The sequence below is a fragment of the Amphibalanus amphitrite genome, unplaced genomic scaffold, assembly GCF_019059575.1.
Source record: "Amphibalanus amphitrite isolate SeventyFive unplaced genomic scaffold, NRLGWU_Aamphi_draft 000743F_arrow, whole genome shotgun sequence".
NCBI lineage: Eukaryota > Metazoa > Arthropoda > Thecostraca > Balanomorpha > Balanidae > Amphibalanus > Amphibalanus amphitrite.
Window position 1 is genome coordinate 1 of NW_024882237.1, and position 18,656 is coordinate 18,656.

The 18,656-nt window shown below is 47.8% G+C and overlaps 1 protein-coding gene and 1 long non-coding RNA gene across 2 annotated transcripts; both read right to left on the reverse strand.

The window, feature by feature from the left end:
* Window positions 1-684: 684 nt before the first annotated feature.
* On the reverse strand, window positions 685-10,232 carry LOC122365478 (serine proteinase stubble-like). Its single transcript, XM_043336719.1, has 7 exons — window positions 9,939-10,232; window positions 3,801-4,056; window positions 3,266-3,375; window positions 2,373-3,005; window positions 1,998-2,092; window positions 1,467-1,610; window positions 685-1,099 (listed from the first exon to the last, which is right to left on the reverse strand). Exons 1-7 carry the CDS (start codon window positions 10,011-10,013, stop codon window positions 700-702), a joined length of 1,713 nt encoding a protein of 570 aa, XP_043192654.1. The 5' UTR covers window positions 10,014-10,232; the 3' UTR covers window positions 685-699.
* Window positions 10,233-11,127: 895 nt separating this feature from the next.
* Window positions 11,128-15,298, reverse strand: LOC122365479. Its single transcript, XR_006253761.1, has 3 exons — window positions 15,128-15,298; window positions 12,681-12,684; window positions 11,128-11,463 (listed from the first exon to the last, which is right to left on the reverse strand). It is a non-coding gene; the product is annotated as an uncharacterized LOC122365479 (long non-coding RNA).
* Between the last annotated feature and the right edge of the window lie 3,358 nt (window positions 15,299-18,656).

Consider the following 18,656-nt stretch of genomic DNA (forward strand, 5'->3'; position numbering starts at 1 on the left):
GGAGAGAGAGAGAGAGAGAGAGAGAGGAGAGAGAGAGAAGAGAGAGAGAGAGAGAGAGAGAGAGAGAGAGAGAGGAGAGAGAGAGAGAGAGAGAGAGAGAGAGAAGAGAGAGGAGAGAGAGAGAGAGAGAGAGAGAGAGAGAGAGAGAGAGAGAGGAGAGAGAGAGAGAGGAGAGAGAGAGAGAGAGAGAGAGAGAGAGAGAGAGAGAGAGAGAGAGAGAGAGAGAGAGAGAGAGGAGAGAGAGAGAGAGAGAGGAGGAGAGGAGAGAGAGAAAGAGAGAGAGAGAGAGAGAGAGCGAGAGAGAGAGAGAGGAGAGAGAGAGAGAGAGAGAGAGAGAGGGAGAGAGAGAGAAGTGGAGAGGGTGAAAAGAGACATTACGTCTGATTGTTTCCGCTTCGGCCAGTGTAACACCAGAGAGAAAAGGCACTCTTAGAAGTTATAACGCCTGTAATTCTGAACCTTGAAGTTTGCGAGTAATTGCCGGTTCCTTACCTAAATTTGGACGCTTAATAACCTGACTTCTAGCAAGCAGCAAGCGCGCAAATGCATACCGGATCTCACGTGATTTGATTTCAGGCTTCTTGACGTCCATTTTCTGCGTGCCACGTGTGATAGGCTGGGACCTACCGACGTGACACATCTTAGCCTGCTGACCTGTCAGCCTGCTCAGTGCTTACCTGACATGACTGGGCTTTAACCTTACATCCTAACACTCTGACACAGGCCACAAACCTGACACATGTGGGCCCTTTGACCGGACACTCTGACACTCTGACACAGGCCACTAACCTGACACGTATCCTTGCCTCCCTCGGGCAGGCCAGCGCACACCATGTTACTGGTGATGACAAACGGCTCATTGGCGTAATCATCCGCGCACTTGTCGTTGGACAGCACCGGCAGCTCGACCTGCAGCGCTACGTCCGGGTAGTCGAGCGTGTCCTGGCGCAGCAGGCCCCAGCCGGCGATCAGTGAGGTTCGGCCGGTCAGACAGGCCTCCGCCGGTCCGCTGCCGCCACCGCAGGCCGCTGAGGGCAGACAGATGGGTCGCACACGGCCGTCCTCGCTGGAGATCAGCTCTCGAAGGTTGTCCCTCAGCCTGCGGGAGAGGTGGTGGGTTAGACTGAGTGCAGGGGGTTCATTTTGACGTTAGTGATTGGGCACAATCGTTCGATCCGTTTCATGTGAGATCATTTGCCCCTTTCGATTGCAAATTGCATCTTCTCAGTCTAATTATTCGCGCTATGTGCATTTAGCAACACATAGCGCGAATGTGCATTTATCAGCCATATTCCATCTCCTTTTACAAAAAAGCATTCTGCACGGTAAGTTTTGCTCTTAGTTAACGTTCGTTTACCCATCGTATTCCCCTTCCAGTTTATACGGCTTCTTCCCTTGCGATTAGCCCTTGGACTTTTAAGCATACGGTAACAACTATTTACCACGCGCTGCACATCAACACTCACTCCAAGATTGCGATGTCACTATCAGAGCGTATCTTGTTGTAGTCGGGATGTTTGATGATTTTCTTCACGTAGAATCGGATTTGATCTTCGTCCCTGTATCGTTTGTACTTTCTAACCAGTACGGAAATACGACTTGCTTCTCGGCTGAAAGGCAAATGTAAATTTTCCATAAAAAAGGTAACAGCCTTGATGTAAAATGTTTGCGACAACAGATTTGCAAACTTCTATATACTCTTAAACCTTTGACCAATACAAAAGAGGGCATTACAAATGACTACTGGAACAGGTCGACTGAAAATATTGTATCGCCGATCTGGCATGACAGAAAGTCCCTCACTTTTTGACGCAGTGGGCGGTTGTGAGGACGTTACTCACTTTTTGACGCAGTGGGCGGCTGTGAGGACGTTACTCACTTTTTGATGCAGTGGGCGGCGGTCAGGACGTTACTCACTTTTTGACGCAGTGGGCGGCAGTCAGGACGTTACTCACTTTTTGACGCAGTGAGCGGCAGTCAGGACGTTACCTACTCACTTTTTGACGCAGTGGGCGGCTGTCAGGATGAAGCGCTCGTTGATGATGCTGCCGCCACAGTACGGGCCTCGACCGATCAGGCTGGTGATGCCCACCTGGCAATCGGTCACGCGCTATGTCAGGATGGACGATTCACATCGTCTAAAATGTATTATAATCAAAATTCAAAACAATATGAAAACATGAAATATTAATGGAAGTAAACATAAATAACAGAAGTATGTAGCGTTACGTATTCAATGTTAGAACTTGCCATTAAAGTGACATTGATATCTGCTCTATGTATAAATGTGTCAGTAGTTCTGCATGATCAGTGTCTGTATCACGATTAATCTTTATCCCTATCTGTTAATTGTGCCTGACTGATTCACCTACCATCCACGGGAGAGCCTTGCGAGGCACCACCTCCCCGCCGACGATTCGGACGTTCGTTTGGACTTTTCCACAGATCGGGTCGTTGAGGTCCACCGGCCGGTCGACTTGACGGGTTTGGTTGAGGGCCACTCCGACCTCAGAGGGCACCACTGGTCTCTCTGACGGTGGGGGAGGTCGGGGCTTGGCCGCTGGCTTAGGTTTCTGGGGTTTCTGAGAGAAGGGAGTTTGCGGTTTAGCCGCCGGTTGGGGTTTCTGAGTGGTCACAACCGGGGCTGGTGTTGATGGTTTGGGTCGGGGAGTCACGATCTTGGGCGGCACAGACGGTTTCGTCTCAGCCAGCTCCGGTTTGACACCAGGCTGCGACTGAGCCGACTCCGGGCGGCTGACCGGGGTGACCTGACCCAGCTGTGACCCTCCTTCCACCCGCACAGCCTTCACCGAGCAGCGGAGCCGACCCTCGGAACGGGATCGCAGCTCGAGCAGGATGAAGGGCTGGGTGACATCTGGCGGCGGGTCGCCGGGACTGTAGTAGGTGCGCCGGCCGCGGACTGAGTCGCGCAGCACCAGTCGGTCGCCCTCGCCGAGCTCGTAAGTGTCGCAGGTCATCCGCAGCGTGGCCTGCTCGTCCTCCGCCTGAAACGGTGTGAAGGACTCGTGAGAAACGGCGCGGTGGAAGGTTACACTGCGGGCGTGACGGTCCGATTCAGTATGGCACAGTAATGCTACTATTAATTCTCTGCGCAATCTCGATGCACGGTCCGTTCGCAAGACAGGAGCGACCGCAATGGGTCGTGACACTCGGCACTCCTACCGACAGGGAGACAGCCGGTCCCCTGCCCCGATTACCCGGTCCATTATTCTGATCCTCCCGGTCCTCTGTCCCTTCTGCTTACCGTCAGTTGCCAGGTTTTCCACTGGTACGGCGGGTAAAGGCCCGGGAAATAGAGCGATGTGAGCGTGGCGGTCACTCCGGTGACCAGCTCGAACCGTCCGTACGCTCCCACTGCGGGCAGGACAGACCCGTTCAGAAAGATATCCCTCCCCAGGCAAACAGGTCTCAGGGTGGTCCGTCAATGATTCAGAGCTGAACCGGTCAGCAATGTGTCAGATGGGCCATCCCCAGGGACGAAGTCTCGCCAGATCTGCCCAATGCCCTAATCATCAAATCTGATGAGTCCATAAAGTTTGATCAACCCCTTGTAGAGAGACCTAAAGTTGCAGCTTAATAAGCAAAATGCTTTATGCAAAAACTCGCCGTTACTGTTAGAAAAACAAATACAAGTAACGTCACAGTGATTTATGTCGCATTCACACAGACAGAGACAGAGTCGTTAGGTACCTATACTAGCTGCCAGTGTCTGAGATTACCAAATGAGATTACCAAAACCTTTTCCGAGCTTTGTAATGTACTGAGTACTGACTACTGACCGTCCGTGTCTGTGTCGAGGGTCTGCAGCACGAGTCGAGCCACCTGGAACGGCGACACGTAGCGGCGCGGGGTGGACGCCGACCTCTCCCACGGGCTCCCGTCGTCCTGGGGCTCGAACAGCGGCGACGGCCGCGCCTCCTTGGCAGAGAGCTGCGGGCGCAGCGACCGCTCGACCGCCACCGTCGCCTGCGCCTCGAACATGTGGTCGTCCCACCGCGAGACGTCCGCGAGCTGGCCCGACGTCTGGCCCAGGAGCTGTGGAGGGGAGAGATGCTGGTCAGATGTGGTTGGAAGAAGGATCGATTGGCCAGTAGTAGTTGTCGTGTGGTGAGGTGAACGAAATAATGCTTAACTGTTTTGTTTTCAAATATAACCTTATGTTCAATGATTGCGAAATGCAAAAGGTTCCAAAATTAATTACAAAATGAATATATTTCGGACACTGTCCTTCTTCAGTTCAGAATTGCAAATTAAATCATTTAGTCACAACAGCGCCAGAATCCAATCATTGAACATAAGGTTATATTTGAAAACATATACATGTCATAATGCTGTTCATACAAGTACCTACCCACTTCGCCATTTACTTGCACTTAACTGTTTTGAATCAAGGCCGATTTAATAGGCTCTATAACCATGTAAGTTAACGAATTAATGACATTGAGAATCTTGTATTTAATGACCAGGAGGCATGGAGGTTTAGTAATCCCCTCACTGTCATGATATGCACAATGTGCATCGTATGCTGTTTTCTACGTAACGTGCATTCTGTTTACGAGACAACCAAATAAATCCCCAACCTTTAGCAGAGAAGCATAGCTTATCTACTGGCTGCATCACCGGCTATCAAGGCTATGTCCCTCACAAGCGAATTTGCACAAATAAAATTTCTCTGCTAACGGTGCACACACACCGAGCGAGGCCACCCAGTTCCCCACCACCCCCTCCCCTGTTAACCGCAGTGCAGTGGTGAGCAACGAGCAGTGCCTGTCGATAGACCGATATTATCACAGACGGTTGAGACTAGCCCGGATACGCGGCTGATAAATCGGAACGATCTGCGGTAGATGGCTCTCATCGATGTTCCAGGACAGGGACGAGTCGAGACGACGACAAAGAAGACCGGACTCTTTGTCCCTTCGGCCTCTTTCTCCAGTACACCCCCACTTTGTGTAACCGCAGATCCGCAGTCCGCACCGAGCTGCTGAATTATTATGCACTGCAGCTGGCGCGGTAATCGGATATCACCGAGCACAGCGCAGCAAACCCGAACAGCGAACAAACGAGCTGTCTCAACAATAATTTACAGCAACGTGCGTACGAGATGCGTGCAGCATTCCGTGTCGCAAGTGGTTCTGAGCTTCTGACATTGACCGTGACCGGCGCGCGGCTGAGGAGGCCAATCTCCGTGACCGGGAGAACCGGTGCCGGCTGGTGAGGTTGACGTCCTGCTGTCCACACTGCAGCGGTATCGGGGCCCGGTCGGACGGCGCCGAGGCCAGGGGCCCTGCGGTGGCGACGGACCGCCTCCCCGCCCCGCCGTGACCGTTTCCGGGCCAGGTCACCGTTTGGGGTCGAGTGCACCGACGCGGCGGACGTCGCGGAGAGAGTTTGTCTGAGCTTAGCCGCGCCGTGGTGAAAGCCGAGAGGTTTTATCCATCTCGACAATGGCGCAGGATGGCGTGGAATTTGTCAACCTCATCACCCTATCCAGTCCACCCCGCGAGCCACGCCGGCCCAACTGCGGCCAGCGCGGCCGACCCAGCCGTGCCAGTGAGACGTCCCGCGCCCCCACTCAATGCAGCAGACTATTCTAGCCGAATTGTGTGCTATGCTACCCAGACCGAAACAGACAGCTGCTTTGGCCAAACCAGCGAAATCAACCGTAAGCACAGCGAGCTATTCCGAACATCCAGCGCGACGGTTATGTCGTGGGTCAATTACCGAGTTTGCCGAGCCCAACGAACAAAATAATTCGGTTCGAAACAGCGAGATAACCCCACTAAACCAAAGATAAAACCACGCAAAACCTGGGACTGATAACTCGGTCAAAAGCTCAAACCAGATATGCAAATGTCCCGGCCTAAGCAGGGAGCATATTCCATACGTCGGCCTAACCAGGAAGCCGCCCCCGCTTCTCTGCCCAACATCGCCAACCCCCCGCGGGTCAAATCACCCATCCGCATACCTTCATTCTAACCAACCGCCGCGCCGGCGGAGCACATCGCCGACCACAAATCCAGCTTACCCCGCGACCGAGACGCCCTGTCACACACACAGAACAAAGCCGGCATGTCGTAACGCAGAGACCCAGCTGGGAGACTCGGGGGACCCGTGTAACGTGGGGCATCGACCTGGGATTAAGACAGCTCGAGGGATTGACTTAATGGAGCGCAATGGGTGTGAGACTGGTCTATACCGTACGTAGGTACTCAGTGCCGTATGTATCATACATTGTAGATATGCATGCTCGTACGGGGTCTACAGCTATTACGTAAATAGCCCATGAACGTCGCCGTCAGGAAGAGCGGGAATTTAGCACGGTAAAAGCGGATTGCCTACACCCACAATCCATATATGTGATTATCTCATAGTAGCACTATTTATCGTCCCCGTCTCCACTTGTGTTGCTGTTAAGTGTACACGACCTACCTACCAATAAAAACAAAAACAACAACCGAAAACCAGTGCAGTACTTCAGCCCAATGTTCGCTGGGCTTCCAACTGGCTTAGGTGTTGGATGAAAAGAACAAAACAAGCTTACAAGTGCTATACAGTAGTAGAACAAGCGATCGTGATTCGTGGTCAAAATAAGCAGAATCCGATTGGCGCTGTAAGGATAAGAAGTGATGAGAAGTGGAAAAAAGAAGTAGAAAAGAAGGATAAGGAGGATAAGGATAAGAAGTGGATTAGGATAAGAAGTGGCAATATAGCGAAAATACCTACGTTGTTGGGGAAGCAAAGACGCCATAGGTAAAGGCAAGAAACAAGCAGTCACAAGCCAAAAAAGGCGCAACCTATTTAATCTGCAACGTATTTTATCTATAATCAGGTAAACGTGCACGTCGAATTAAACGTGCACGAGTTCGTCATTACGTGAATAGTTCGGAGGTTGTCGAACAAAAGTATGATGCCTTGAATATACCTAACCCACGCTATTGTAATCCGCACTATTATATAATTCAGCGATAATTAACCAGATCACTATCGTCCAGGCGATATGTGCCCAGCCATTGCGGCGCACCAGCCAGCAGTCGACTCAGTCAAATGTCTCTATACTTTATATTCTCGCCTCCCTTCGCCCTGGAATGGTGTTATTAAGGACCTAAAACAAAGAACAAGTTGAACGTCATTTCCCGAACTGGGAACATCAATCCTACAGGACGCGTATTTTTACCACAAATCACGCTTTGATGTTGTCTTGAAGGATTGCTGACCCCGGATCGCGGAACAACTTCTGACGGTCAAGGCTGTGAATTTTAGAATTATAGCGCGCCGATCTGCCAGATTGCTGTGAAACGATGATCACAATGCCACCGAATCATGCTCCGACTCAAGGACATCAATCAAGCTGGGAATGAAAAATATGCCTTTTAAGACACCAACCACTTGGATGGCCGATGGATTTTATCAGTGCAGGTATCATTAAAAAGAACCCACTGTTTCTGTCCTATAGCTAAACGTTTTAAGCCAAGAGACCGTCATCATTTTTCAGTCCTGTTTTTGTGTCGTTAGCCCTCACCAGCAAAATGGAAGCTAATGCATCCCATAGGTCGCATGCTTAGGATTTGGGCGAATATCTCTAGAACACATAGGTGGAGGTTTGTGCCGAGCTAGGTGCCCGAGCTGTCCCAATTCCACGCTGGCTTGGCTTTGGGGCCGCAATAGACGGCGGAGGTCAAAGTCACCGCTAAGGCGGTGGAGGCTTTGCGGCGGGCACCCCCAGCTCGGCACAAAGTTCCACCTATGCTATATGTAGAACGAGTTATTGGATTGGCTATGTTGGGATCTATGGGTGATTTAGCTGACCTGTAAGGCCACCAGCTAACCTAAAACCTTAAATTGGGTGCCATGGGCTTCATCTCGTGGACAACGTCGTCCTGCTTTTTCAGCGAAGCCTTTGATTAACCTGGGTCAAACGCGGGCCCCGTTTCCCGTCAAAGGATGCAGAAAGGCCAATGCTGCAACAATAATATGACACTGATGGATGACAAGAATCAAGACCTACGGGGGGAGGGGGGGCTCTTCAGTTCATAGCCCCCCCCCCTCCTAAATCCGAAACTACTGGGCCGATCGTAAAAATTCAATCAGCTTCTGATAGCCCCGGAAAAACTGTCGAATGAAAGCTAATTTCATTGACCTCGAGGTCACCGATGACGTCACAGGTCAGGTCAAAGTAAAAATTGTCGATATTTGGCTTGTTCACCTTTTGGGCTCTAGCCGCCGTCTTACAAGTCAGATCAGGCTCATTTTTGTTTTACACACTCGTGAACAGATGCTTTAGATACCCTGAGGGTACCAAACTTGTACCTACTTTGATTTTCAGGTCAGGGTCAGGTCATCACAGGTCACGGAAATGCGTCGGTCATGTGACACATGTTTTATGGTCCATTTAGGTCATAGATTTCGAATTCAATGTCGTTTGTGTCATTTGAGGTCATTTTGAGTTGAATATAGCTGAGTTCAGGCCATTATCAGGTCAAACAAAAGGTCAAATTTTAAGGTTAAAATTGTTCAACCAAAAAGGTGTCTATCGGATGCAGTTTGAACTCAGGAACACAATGGTGCTCTTTATATTGGTGTACGATGCCAAATACGTACTGAAAAGTTGATTTGAAAAATTTATAATTGTGAAACTTTTGCTATAATGGGCCATTTTTTTGAAGATGTTTGGCTAAAACTTGCTAGAGTAAGTCATAAGCATGTGTTCTATCTCATATATTCCGTTTTTTTTTTCTTCGAAAAATCAAGTTTTTTGAAAAAAAGATAAAGATATAAATTTTGAATTTTATTATACATAATTTTCAAACTTTTCAAACTTTTGAGAATCCGAGATAGCAGTTTGATAGCGCAGTCTATTCTGAGTGTTCTCATGCAAATAAATTGGATCTAGCTTAAAAACTGAGCTCTTGGGAACGATTGCCGTGGTTCAATGTTTTGCGTCGAAATTGGCCGAACATGACGTCACTCTAACGTCATTTCCGGCCGACCTATGGTAGCTACGAAGTTCATATTTTGAATCTAGGTGTCAAACTGATGCAGCCGAAGGCACTGAAAGTTTGGCTCGATACGTCAAGCGGTTTGGAAGTTATTGCAGAAAAACGGGAGGGGGGATATGAATAGTCCCCCCCCCCCAGTGGGGCGCGGGTTAAGCGCTATTCCCGTGTTAGGTATGTGGAAATGTTTAATCCTAGTGTGTACACCCATGTAGGTAAGTACCATGCACATACGCACGATGAGGTATGCTTTGATGCATGATTATACCTAACTATGCATTCCGATTATTTTCTTGCCCTCCACGTACAGGTGCATGTGCATATTGTGCATTATCCATTATCCTATACAAGATATCCAGCTGCATTATAAACAGACAGCTGTGTCATCACACGTCACCTGAGTTTGCTTGTTGAATATAAATAAAACCCATCGATAACTGAACATTCTCCGCATCAACACACCGGTCATCAATTATGTCAATGGTAGTGACTGCTCATTGTTAAGTTATGACTATGTTGATGGGCTACTATTGTTGCCCGTGATATAAACTGTTATTCGGCCGTCCAAACCGACCAAACCATAGTCGGTGGACGGACGATATTTATCGGCAGTTAATGGCATCACCATCAGACGTAATGCCGAACGTCAATGATGTTTGACATGCGGCGACTGCAGGGAACTCAATAATTGCAATGATACTTCATCTGGTAATACCAACTGCATGTGCGGTTAACCCTAGCACACATGTGGAAGGTGGAATCGGATGGACACCCGTTTTTCATGAATAACTGGCGTAAAAATGCGGCGGATTGCAACGAAACGTTACAAATGAAACCTATGCCATTACAAATGAAACCATGACACTGTATTGCACATCTGACACGAGTACCTGTTCCAGCACACACCATCTCTTAGCTCACCTGTGCGATCACCAGGAACAACATCAACAGCATCCTCGACGTCATCGGCGGCGGGGCGGGGAGACGGTTCGTCATCGTCGCGGCGATGGAGCGTCTCGGCGACGGCGGAGCTTTCCGGCAAAGCTACAACTTTCGGGCGACTGCAGAGTGTCCCAGTGACGGCGGAGCGTCTCGGCACCCGCAGAGCGTCGCGGCGGCTGGGCGGCTGGCTCGGGGGCCGCCTGGTGACTGCTGCCGTCCGCACCTCCTCTCGTGGAGAGCGGCTGGCAGCACCGACCGACTGGGACCCGAACGGGTCCGGTCTGCCACTGCACCGGTCTAACGAGGTCGACCGGGGGACAGCGGCGCGGCGAGCTGTGTGCGGTATGTGCATTGTGCAGTATTGGATGATGGTATGTGTATGATGGCATGTGCATTGTACATGTATGGTATGTGTGTACTTACTCGTGCTGGGAGGGTTCCGAGGGGGGGGGGGGAGGCTGCAGCATCCGGGCATGGTATGATTGGATGTTTAACCCTCGCCCGTATTGGTGTTTTTTTCCAGCCGCGAACGTTGACCTTCCAGGTCAGGTCAATGACCCAAAAGTCGGGAAAATCGGGACCTGTTAGAACTCATACGTGTGGCTGCTATGTTTTTTTTTTCTGGGTGCTGATCACGAATATCATGTTAGTTTTGATCACAGATGATGTCTTCATGCATTTAGGCCAGGTCGGGTCAGGTCAGGTCAGGTCAACCAGAAGGGGTCCTGCCGGGTATACGTAGTAGGTGGGGCATTCCACGATAGATCGTACCAGGCCCGTCACTGTCATCTCTCAGATTTTAATGAAAATCAGTCCTAGGGGTAATCATAGGCCCCAAAGACGCCTGGCAAAATATCAGACTTCTCAGATAAAAACTTTTTGAGTTATATTGCATTACATTTTTTTAACTTCGGTTTGTAACGGTGAGTTTGATGGCCTATAACTCAAGAACGGGTTATGCAACCAACAAACGGGAAACAACACTAAGCTTGCGATGAACCAAAAATTGATATTACTTTTTAAAAATTCTAAAGAAAAATTTGATTGTTGAACAAAAACCTTAATCTTTTTTCATTTGCCTCTAATGATTTTTGAGACCAAAATTTTTCACATTTTCATTTTTTCAAAATAAACTTCATGTCATTGCAAATCGACATGCAAAAAATTAGAAAGGTGTTCTTTCTATAAGTTCCTCATTTTCCCGCAAACAAAATGGGTTTCGGAGGGGTTGATACGACCCCAGCACGCCGTTTTGCTTCTAATAGAGGTAGAGCCTCGCGGAAAAAGCGAACGTGTGTGCCGTTACAAGTCGCAGCGATTGGTACCCAATTTTAAGGTCTCAGGTTAACCGGTAGCGTCTGAGGTCAGGTCAGGTGACTGAAGTTACGGGTTCGGTTTTTAGTAAATAACTTCGCAACAAATGGCCGCAGAGCCGCGATTTTGGCATCATTGTGTTCGCCTAGCTCAGGTGCGTCGAATGGTTTACTTTTTGTTAGGGTGAGGTCTACCATGGAGGAGAGAATACTGGAGTGGCAACTCCATGCCCAGGGGCGGATCCAGCCGATCCGTTTGGGGAGGGCAAAAGTTTAGCCGACCATCGGCGACCCCGACCCACCACCGCGCCAGTGATCAAGTTACTTCACAACGCCAGTTACACTATCTTACCGTAAGATGGTGTAAAATGTCTTATGTTAACCCGTGCCAGCCGCGCTGGGGCTCCTGGATTTTCACGCCCCTGGGGGATGTTTGAACACCCATATCCCTTCTAACTCGGCTCCTGGACCACGTATACGTAGCAACACGCGGTAGGCGGCGTTTGAAAGAGTGTCAAACATAATGACCAAATTACCCCAGTCACTTTTAAGGTCAGGTCAGATGTCAGATCACCAGAGCCCATCAAAGGCCAAATCCCGATAATATTTAGGTCCAGTTTCGACAATTTTTGAAGAACTGGCGCATAACTCGGAAACGAATAGAGCTAGAGCGCCCCAGAAAAGCTATTTTGATAGCACTGTTGCTGCTCTTTCTGGATAATTCGCTCAGATTGGACCTAAGATCAACGGTTTAGCCTCCAGGGGAAACTGTCATAATATATACTATTTTTACGGGAACGGATTTTCTGTGATAACTTTTGTATCAAACCTTGTGCGATCTTACTTTTACCGGCATCGTGTTCCTCTCGCGAAGACGCGTCGAATGAGTTATAATTTGATCTTAAAAAGTGAACTTACAACTTTGACATTTGGTCAAGTCATGACCATGGAAAAGGTCGTGTTGCATATCAGTCGATCCGTATCGTAAAGCTGAACACATCTAAGGTGTTTCTATTGCTCTAGAATGCCTCCAGCAGAAGTTATTAGCGAATTGCTGCAAACTATTGCACATCTTCCGTGACCTGAGATGATCTCAGGGACATAAGGAGGGGTCACGGGTGCTATTTTCCGGTTCACTGTGTGCTGTTTAGGTTGTAACTCGGTATTGTTAAGAGTGACGTTTCTTATAAATTTAGCACGAATGTTTGAAAGGGCGGATTGACGGGAGCCGGAGCCTACGCTAAGCAGAGCTTGTTGCGTAGAGCCCGACCCCTACCGTTCGATCGCGTAATTCCGGGTGACAGGAGAATTTAGTTGAACGTTTAACAATGCCAATGTTTAACGTGCCCTTCAAAGCCGGACACGGCCTATCCCACTCCTGACTTTGACTGGCTGCGGCTGCTCCCACCAACCTCAGACCATCCCCGTCAGGAGTCTCAAATATCGAGCGCCGGAGCGACTCAAACCCGGGCTCTCACTACCGGGAGTCCATTGCTTTACCAACTGAGCTACCGGACAGGAGGTTTGCCCAAAAAAAGGTGCCTTTCAATTTTCTCTTATTGACTTATAGTGGAGAGGTCGCAAAAATGACCTAGCCCTAGGTCATCGATATAAAAATCATGTGACTAACATTTTGTACATAGGTACTGTTACCCTTATTAACTGCTGATGCTGAAAGTTTCAAAGCGATCCGTCACTCGGTTTAGCTATGGCAAGCATTGGAAATGTTTTTAGGTTTAAATGTCACTTGACGTGCAGCTATAGTGACTTCGTGACCTTGAGAGACCTTGGTCTGACATTTTCAGAACATATGCAAAAAATAGGTATAAAATGGCGGCTAGGCACGTCGCCGTTTTTACGCGGAACGCTCCACAGCAATGAGGCTCCCAACAAATGACAAAACTGTGGATTGCTTAGGTAATTTCGAATATAGGGTGGTGGGCGTCTTACCCGACTGGGCATCTTGCCCCGTGTTACCTCACACCATGGCCATTGGCCACACTGCATATGCTTATGCATGCATTCAGTTCAGGGGGTTCAATCTAATATCAGCATATCGAACCAAAATATCAGCAGCAAGTGGTCAGCTCCTTCCTTCGGAATGGCCGTCACGGACAGAAGCCCTGCTTTTCGTCCATATAGGCATCGACGCCGTATTAGATTTGCTCATCGCTACATGCTTTGGGAGGGGCAAAAAGATAGTCTTGCCCACACGATTTGGCTTTGGGGAGGGCAAATGCCCATTTTGCCCTCCCCTGGATCCGCCACTGTCCATGCCTTTAGCATGGGCCGTTAGCGACAGACACGGGCCACCTAGCGGGAGCGGGTCGAAACGCCCCAGCTAGTATCGGCGGGTCGCGGCGGTCGGCTTAAAATGGCGGGCTATGGCGTGCAGCGGTTTAGAGAAAAGGGCGTAGGAGGATTATTTTGGGCGCTACGTGTGATTTTTGTACATCAATGAGCAGGAAATTAAACGGAGAAGACAATGGTTACATTCAAGTTCTAGCGACTTTCACAGATTAATCTCAAATCCGGTGCGCGAAGGGCGGTAGGGGAAAGTGGGGTAAGACGGTCAGGGTAGGTAAGACGGGCACCCCTTCTGCAGACCAAACCAATAGCGCTACGAGCAAGAAAAGTTAGGACCAGAATTGCCTTTCCCACTACACACCACCATTCAAGTCTGGTGAATTTGTGTTCAGTCGATAATCTTTTATTTTGATTTCTTTAAAACACTCATTTCATTGAAAACATCCATAATGTATTGTGCAAGCTTTTGTGTACAGCACTATAGAGTTAAAAACTCGCAATCACTTGTGGTACACTCATATGCCAACAGTGTTCATTTACGGCGGATTTGCTTTGTCTGCATCAAATTGTCCACAGCGAAAAATCGTGCTGAACTTCTGACATTGAGTTTGGGGTAAGACGGGCAACTATGAACCCAATGGGTCTGTAATGGTGAAAATATTTTTGTTGCTGTAGGAAAAAAGAAGCATTTCTAATAAGAATATGTTCGATTCCGATACTCACAGACATGTTAGCAATATTCCTTCGGCACAGTTTATTCTCGAATAATGAATGTGAAAAACGGTTCTACATGGCTTCTGAACTAGGGCCTATATAGGAGCATACGCCTTCTGCACGAATCTCGTATACTGCCATTTCCGAAGCACTTGAGACCAACGAGCGACTGTATAAATGCGGCTAATCTCGGGCATTTGTTGCGAGCTGCGCTGATCGGTGAAAGAAGCTGGCCGTCTTGCCCTACCCATGTGACCGTCTTACCCCATGGGGTGGGGTAAGACGGGTTTTTGCAAGGTTTTGCAAAAATAGCTGCAGTTTATTTGTTGAATCAGGTCTAAGTCTCATCTTCTGGCAAATGAAAGTAAAATGTCTGAAAAAGGTTTTCACCCAGTTTCCCGTTTCTATGATGTTTCTAACCGGCCGAAAAATGGCTCCAAAGTTAAGGTGCCCGTCTTACCCCACTTTCCCCTACATGTACAGCTGGAGACGAGGACGGGAAGAACGGGCAGGCGCCGGCTCGTTGAAATTGACATTAAAACTTATAAATATTTCATATTATTTATATTATTACTATACTTATAATAATAAACTTATAAATATAAACTTATAAACTTATAAAATTAAATATTGCTCGATGTAGTCTGTTCATTTTATTCGTCAGCTCGTTACGAGCGCGCTCATTGGTTGAATTACGGACGGTTGGCAACGCTGATTGGCTGAATGGTGTAGTTCTGCTTTCGATAAGAACCTATGAACGGTACTAGCTGGAAGGTGTCTGTCGCAAAAAAGCGTGAAGTTGCCACTCCAGTACTCCTTCCTCCATGGGTCTACTTAAGTAGTTGACCTCGGGTCAAGGTCAGGTCAGAGCCCCTCAGGTCACGAAGCTGGGCAAAGGGTGGCATATCATTCGATTCGGAAGGTCTTCCCGAGTCCATTGTTGGCTTTCCCGACTCTCTAGCTCAATTTGATCGGGAGTTATTGACGAAAAACTCGTACGACCCTAGTGACGTCATAAATGACGTCACGCAAGGTTAACAATGCAAAAGTGAAGCATTGGACTTTGCAAGGAGTGCATGAAATCACGATACCATGTACGTGAGATAGTTTTAGACACTGTGGTTTTAGATCATTATCGGCGCCAAAATAACAGATTTTATATTTCCCCATTGACTTATAACAGTGATGTCACGTGACTCATGTGACCTTCAAAAATTCCCAGATATAGAAGTTGTGAGACCTCTGGAGGACACCATGTATGCGTCCTGTAACTTTTATCTCGGACAGCTATGGTCATTGGCGTCCAAAACAATGTCAGAACCAAACAGCCTTTTTCACTCTCGCACTTATAGGAAAGAGGGTTGGATGAACCCTCTCTTCATTTTTTCAGATGACTAAGACTTCAAATGAAATTTCAGTAACCCGTGATGTCACTAGGCAGCTTTACCACGCCATTTGTAAGCTCCCCTCCCAAAATCACTATTCGAAACCGTTATCGTGACATAAAATAAATACATTTATAGAAAAAACACCTTCCTAATTTTTTGCACACTTCTTAACAATGAGCTAAATATTTTTTTTAAAGAAATAAAAATTTAAAAAATTGGTCCCAAAGTCCAAAAAATACAAATGAAAGAAAACTCGATATGTCATATATCAAAAATAGCGTATTTTTCGAAATTTCAAAAATACATATTAATCTCTGTTTCATTGCAAGTTCAATGTTATCTAACATTTGGCATTTGAATAATCCGTCTTAGAGTTACAGCCCGCCAAACTTAGTGCTGCAAAGCAAGATCCAAAAAATGTTATACGCCATAACTCAAAAAATACTTATCTGATAAGCCTGAAATTGTTACAGGTAGATTCAGAGCCCCTGATTACCCCTGAGACCAATTTTCGTCAAATTCCGAGAGATGAGGGTGTCAAATTGGAAAAAAGTGGTACGATCTATCGCGGAATGCCCCGGGTGTCACCGCCTCTGACAGCTTCGTTACGAAGGCACCAACTACTTCGTCAGTGTTCATATGGTTGCTAAATTCGAATTCAGCTCCAAAAACTGACCTAAAGACATGTAAAACTCGAAAAAGTGAACCGAGGTCATCAAAGGTCAATGACCTGACCTGACCTTCAGGTGACATTGACACCCACCCCAATGCATGGGGGCAACACCATATCACATGTTTGAACGCTTGAAACCATGACGGAAAGACTGCAAACGCGCGGCCAATGCGAGACGACATACGCCAAATCGCGATTCCGGCCAAACATGGTCTCGAAAAGTAGGCCACAGGTCAAAGGTCATTTGTGTCAGGGTCATGAAATTTTCAGGGTAGGTGTAAAATTGGTCAACTCGAGGATACTGAAAGTTTCGTTGCTATCGGCCGCTTTTTACGCGAGTTATTCGCGAAAAACCGAGGGCAAGGTCCGTTCGACCCCCCCCCCCCCTATACGGGCGAAGGTCGTCTATACCTATACCCCTATACGTCATCGTAATTGGCAGTCTGGAGGTAACAACACGAGGGAGGGGCATTTTTGGTCGTCGACGGCGAAATTGACATGGGAGAGAGGGTGGACGGCGGCCAGAGGGGAATTGCAGACACGCTTCCGCGGGCACGGCTGATGCCTGATCTCCCTTGAATATTTCAGTTTTAGCCCACGACCGGGCCTGCACCTATCACATGTTCAGAAATGAGCAAGAAAAGGATCTTAGGTGGTCCCAGGAAAAAGAAAGGAAGGTCAAAAATAGTATTTCACATCGTTGCATCGTAGTGATCGTAGTGTTTCACAAATTATAGACAATTGTTATGTTTCACCTCCCGACTAGTTACTGTGCCCTGTCGCCGTCTACGGGTGACCAATATAATATTAATCATTTTAGCACACATTATCCTAGCATAACAAGACCATCGTCAACCAACGTGAGTGACAGGAACAAAGAACCGATTTTTAGCATAAATTTTGGGTACCCTAAATTAACCCGCGCACCGACGGGGGTCCGCGCCAGCTTAGAACCGACAGGGGGACGGATATCCCCCCCCCCCCGAGATTTCGAGAGCTGAGCAAGATAGCGACAGGCGGTAAACGGCATGGGGTTCACACGGACAAGGTCTATAATTTTTACTGAGGTTATTTTCAGGTCAACGTAGGCGGCGGAACGGGGAGGGCACCGTGCCCCCTTTGATTTTGGCATTTTAACATTAGCCCCATGGGCGTTGCATGGAAAGAATGGGACTAAAAGTCGGCAGTGCCCCCCCCCCCCCTAATTAAAGGTGTTCCGCCGCTACTGAAGGTCAAAGATGACGTCACGGGAGTCAAAAAGGTCAAAATAGCGGTGCTAGATATGAAGTTTTTCTCGACTAATTTTCGCAGTAGCAAGGACTAAGAGCACCATCGTGATCCTCTCGTCGATCCGCATCGAAACAAATATGTTGACCTCGAAAGGTCAAGGTCAAAGGTTGGCCTAAGGTCACGTGACCTCAAGGTCATCATCCATATCATTCGATGCGCCTTGACGAGCTGAACACAATGAGACCATCCACGCGGCTGTATCTCGTTCCAGTAAGGAGTCATTAGCAAAACAAATCTTTGGTGACCTTTGATGACGCCACATGACCTTACAGCTGCCCAAGAGCAAAAAAGGCTTCAACGTAGTCAAGGTTGATCGTATATGAAGTCATTCATGGTATATCAGGCCATTCCTATGCGTTTGTGAAAAAAAAAAAAATCAGGCAGTTGACCTTGATATCGATGACCTTAGGTCATCGATATCATTAGGTATTCCGAGATAAACAAATTGTAGCTACCAATGACCTCATTGCATCCTGCAACTTTCAAAGGATTCCATCATCTACGTAGCTCTGAGACGGTGAGTAAGTTGCAAAAAAGTAATTTGGGGTCAGGTCATTCGAAGTGACCTGGTGACTTGACCTTGATAGCTAGGAGGTTCAAATTTGCACACAATGTATAATATTGATGGGGGAATAGTCGAGCAAAATTTCTGGTTTCCCCGCTATTTACGAAAAACGTTGGGGGGTGGGGGGGGGGGGGGCGGATATCCCCCCGTCGGTGCGCGGGTTAAATAAATTATACTCGTATCTGCCTATTATTTTTTATGATTATTCTGCATCGATCGGTAATAGTTACGACAAAATTGGTTCAGCAAACTTGATCGTTGTAAGCAGTCAAAAAGTATCTGTAAATTACCAGTTTTACTCCACTGCTACCCCGATTTGCATTTATTGGATTTTTTTATAGAAATGTAGCTAATGTTGAATGGAATTGAATGTTGTTCAGATTTTAAAAATTGGCTTGCTAGATCTCGACTCTTGCGATATCAGGGGGGGGGGGTCGTTAACAGCCC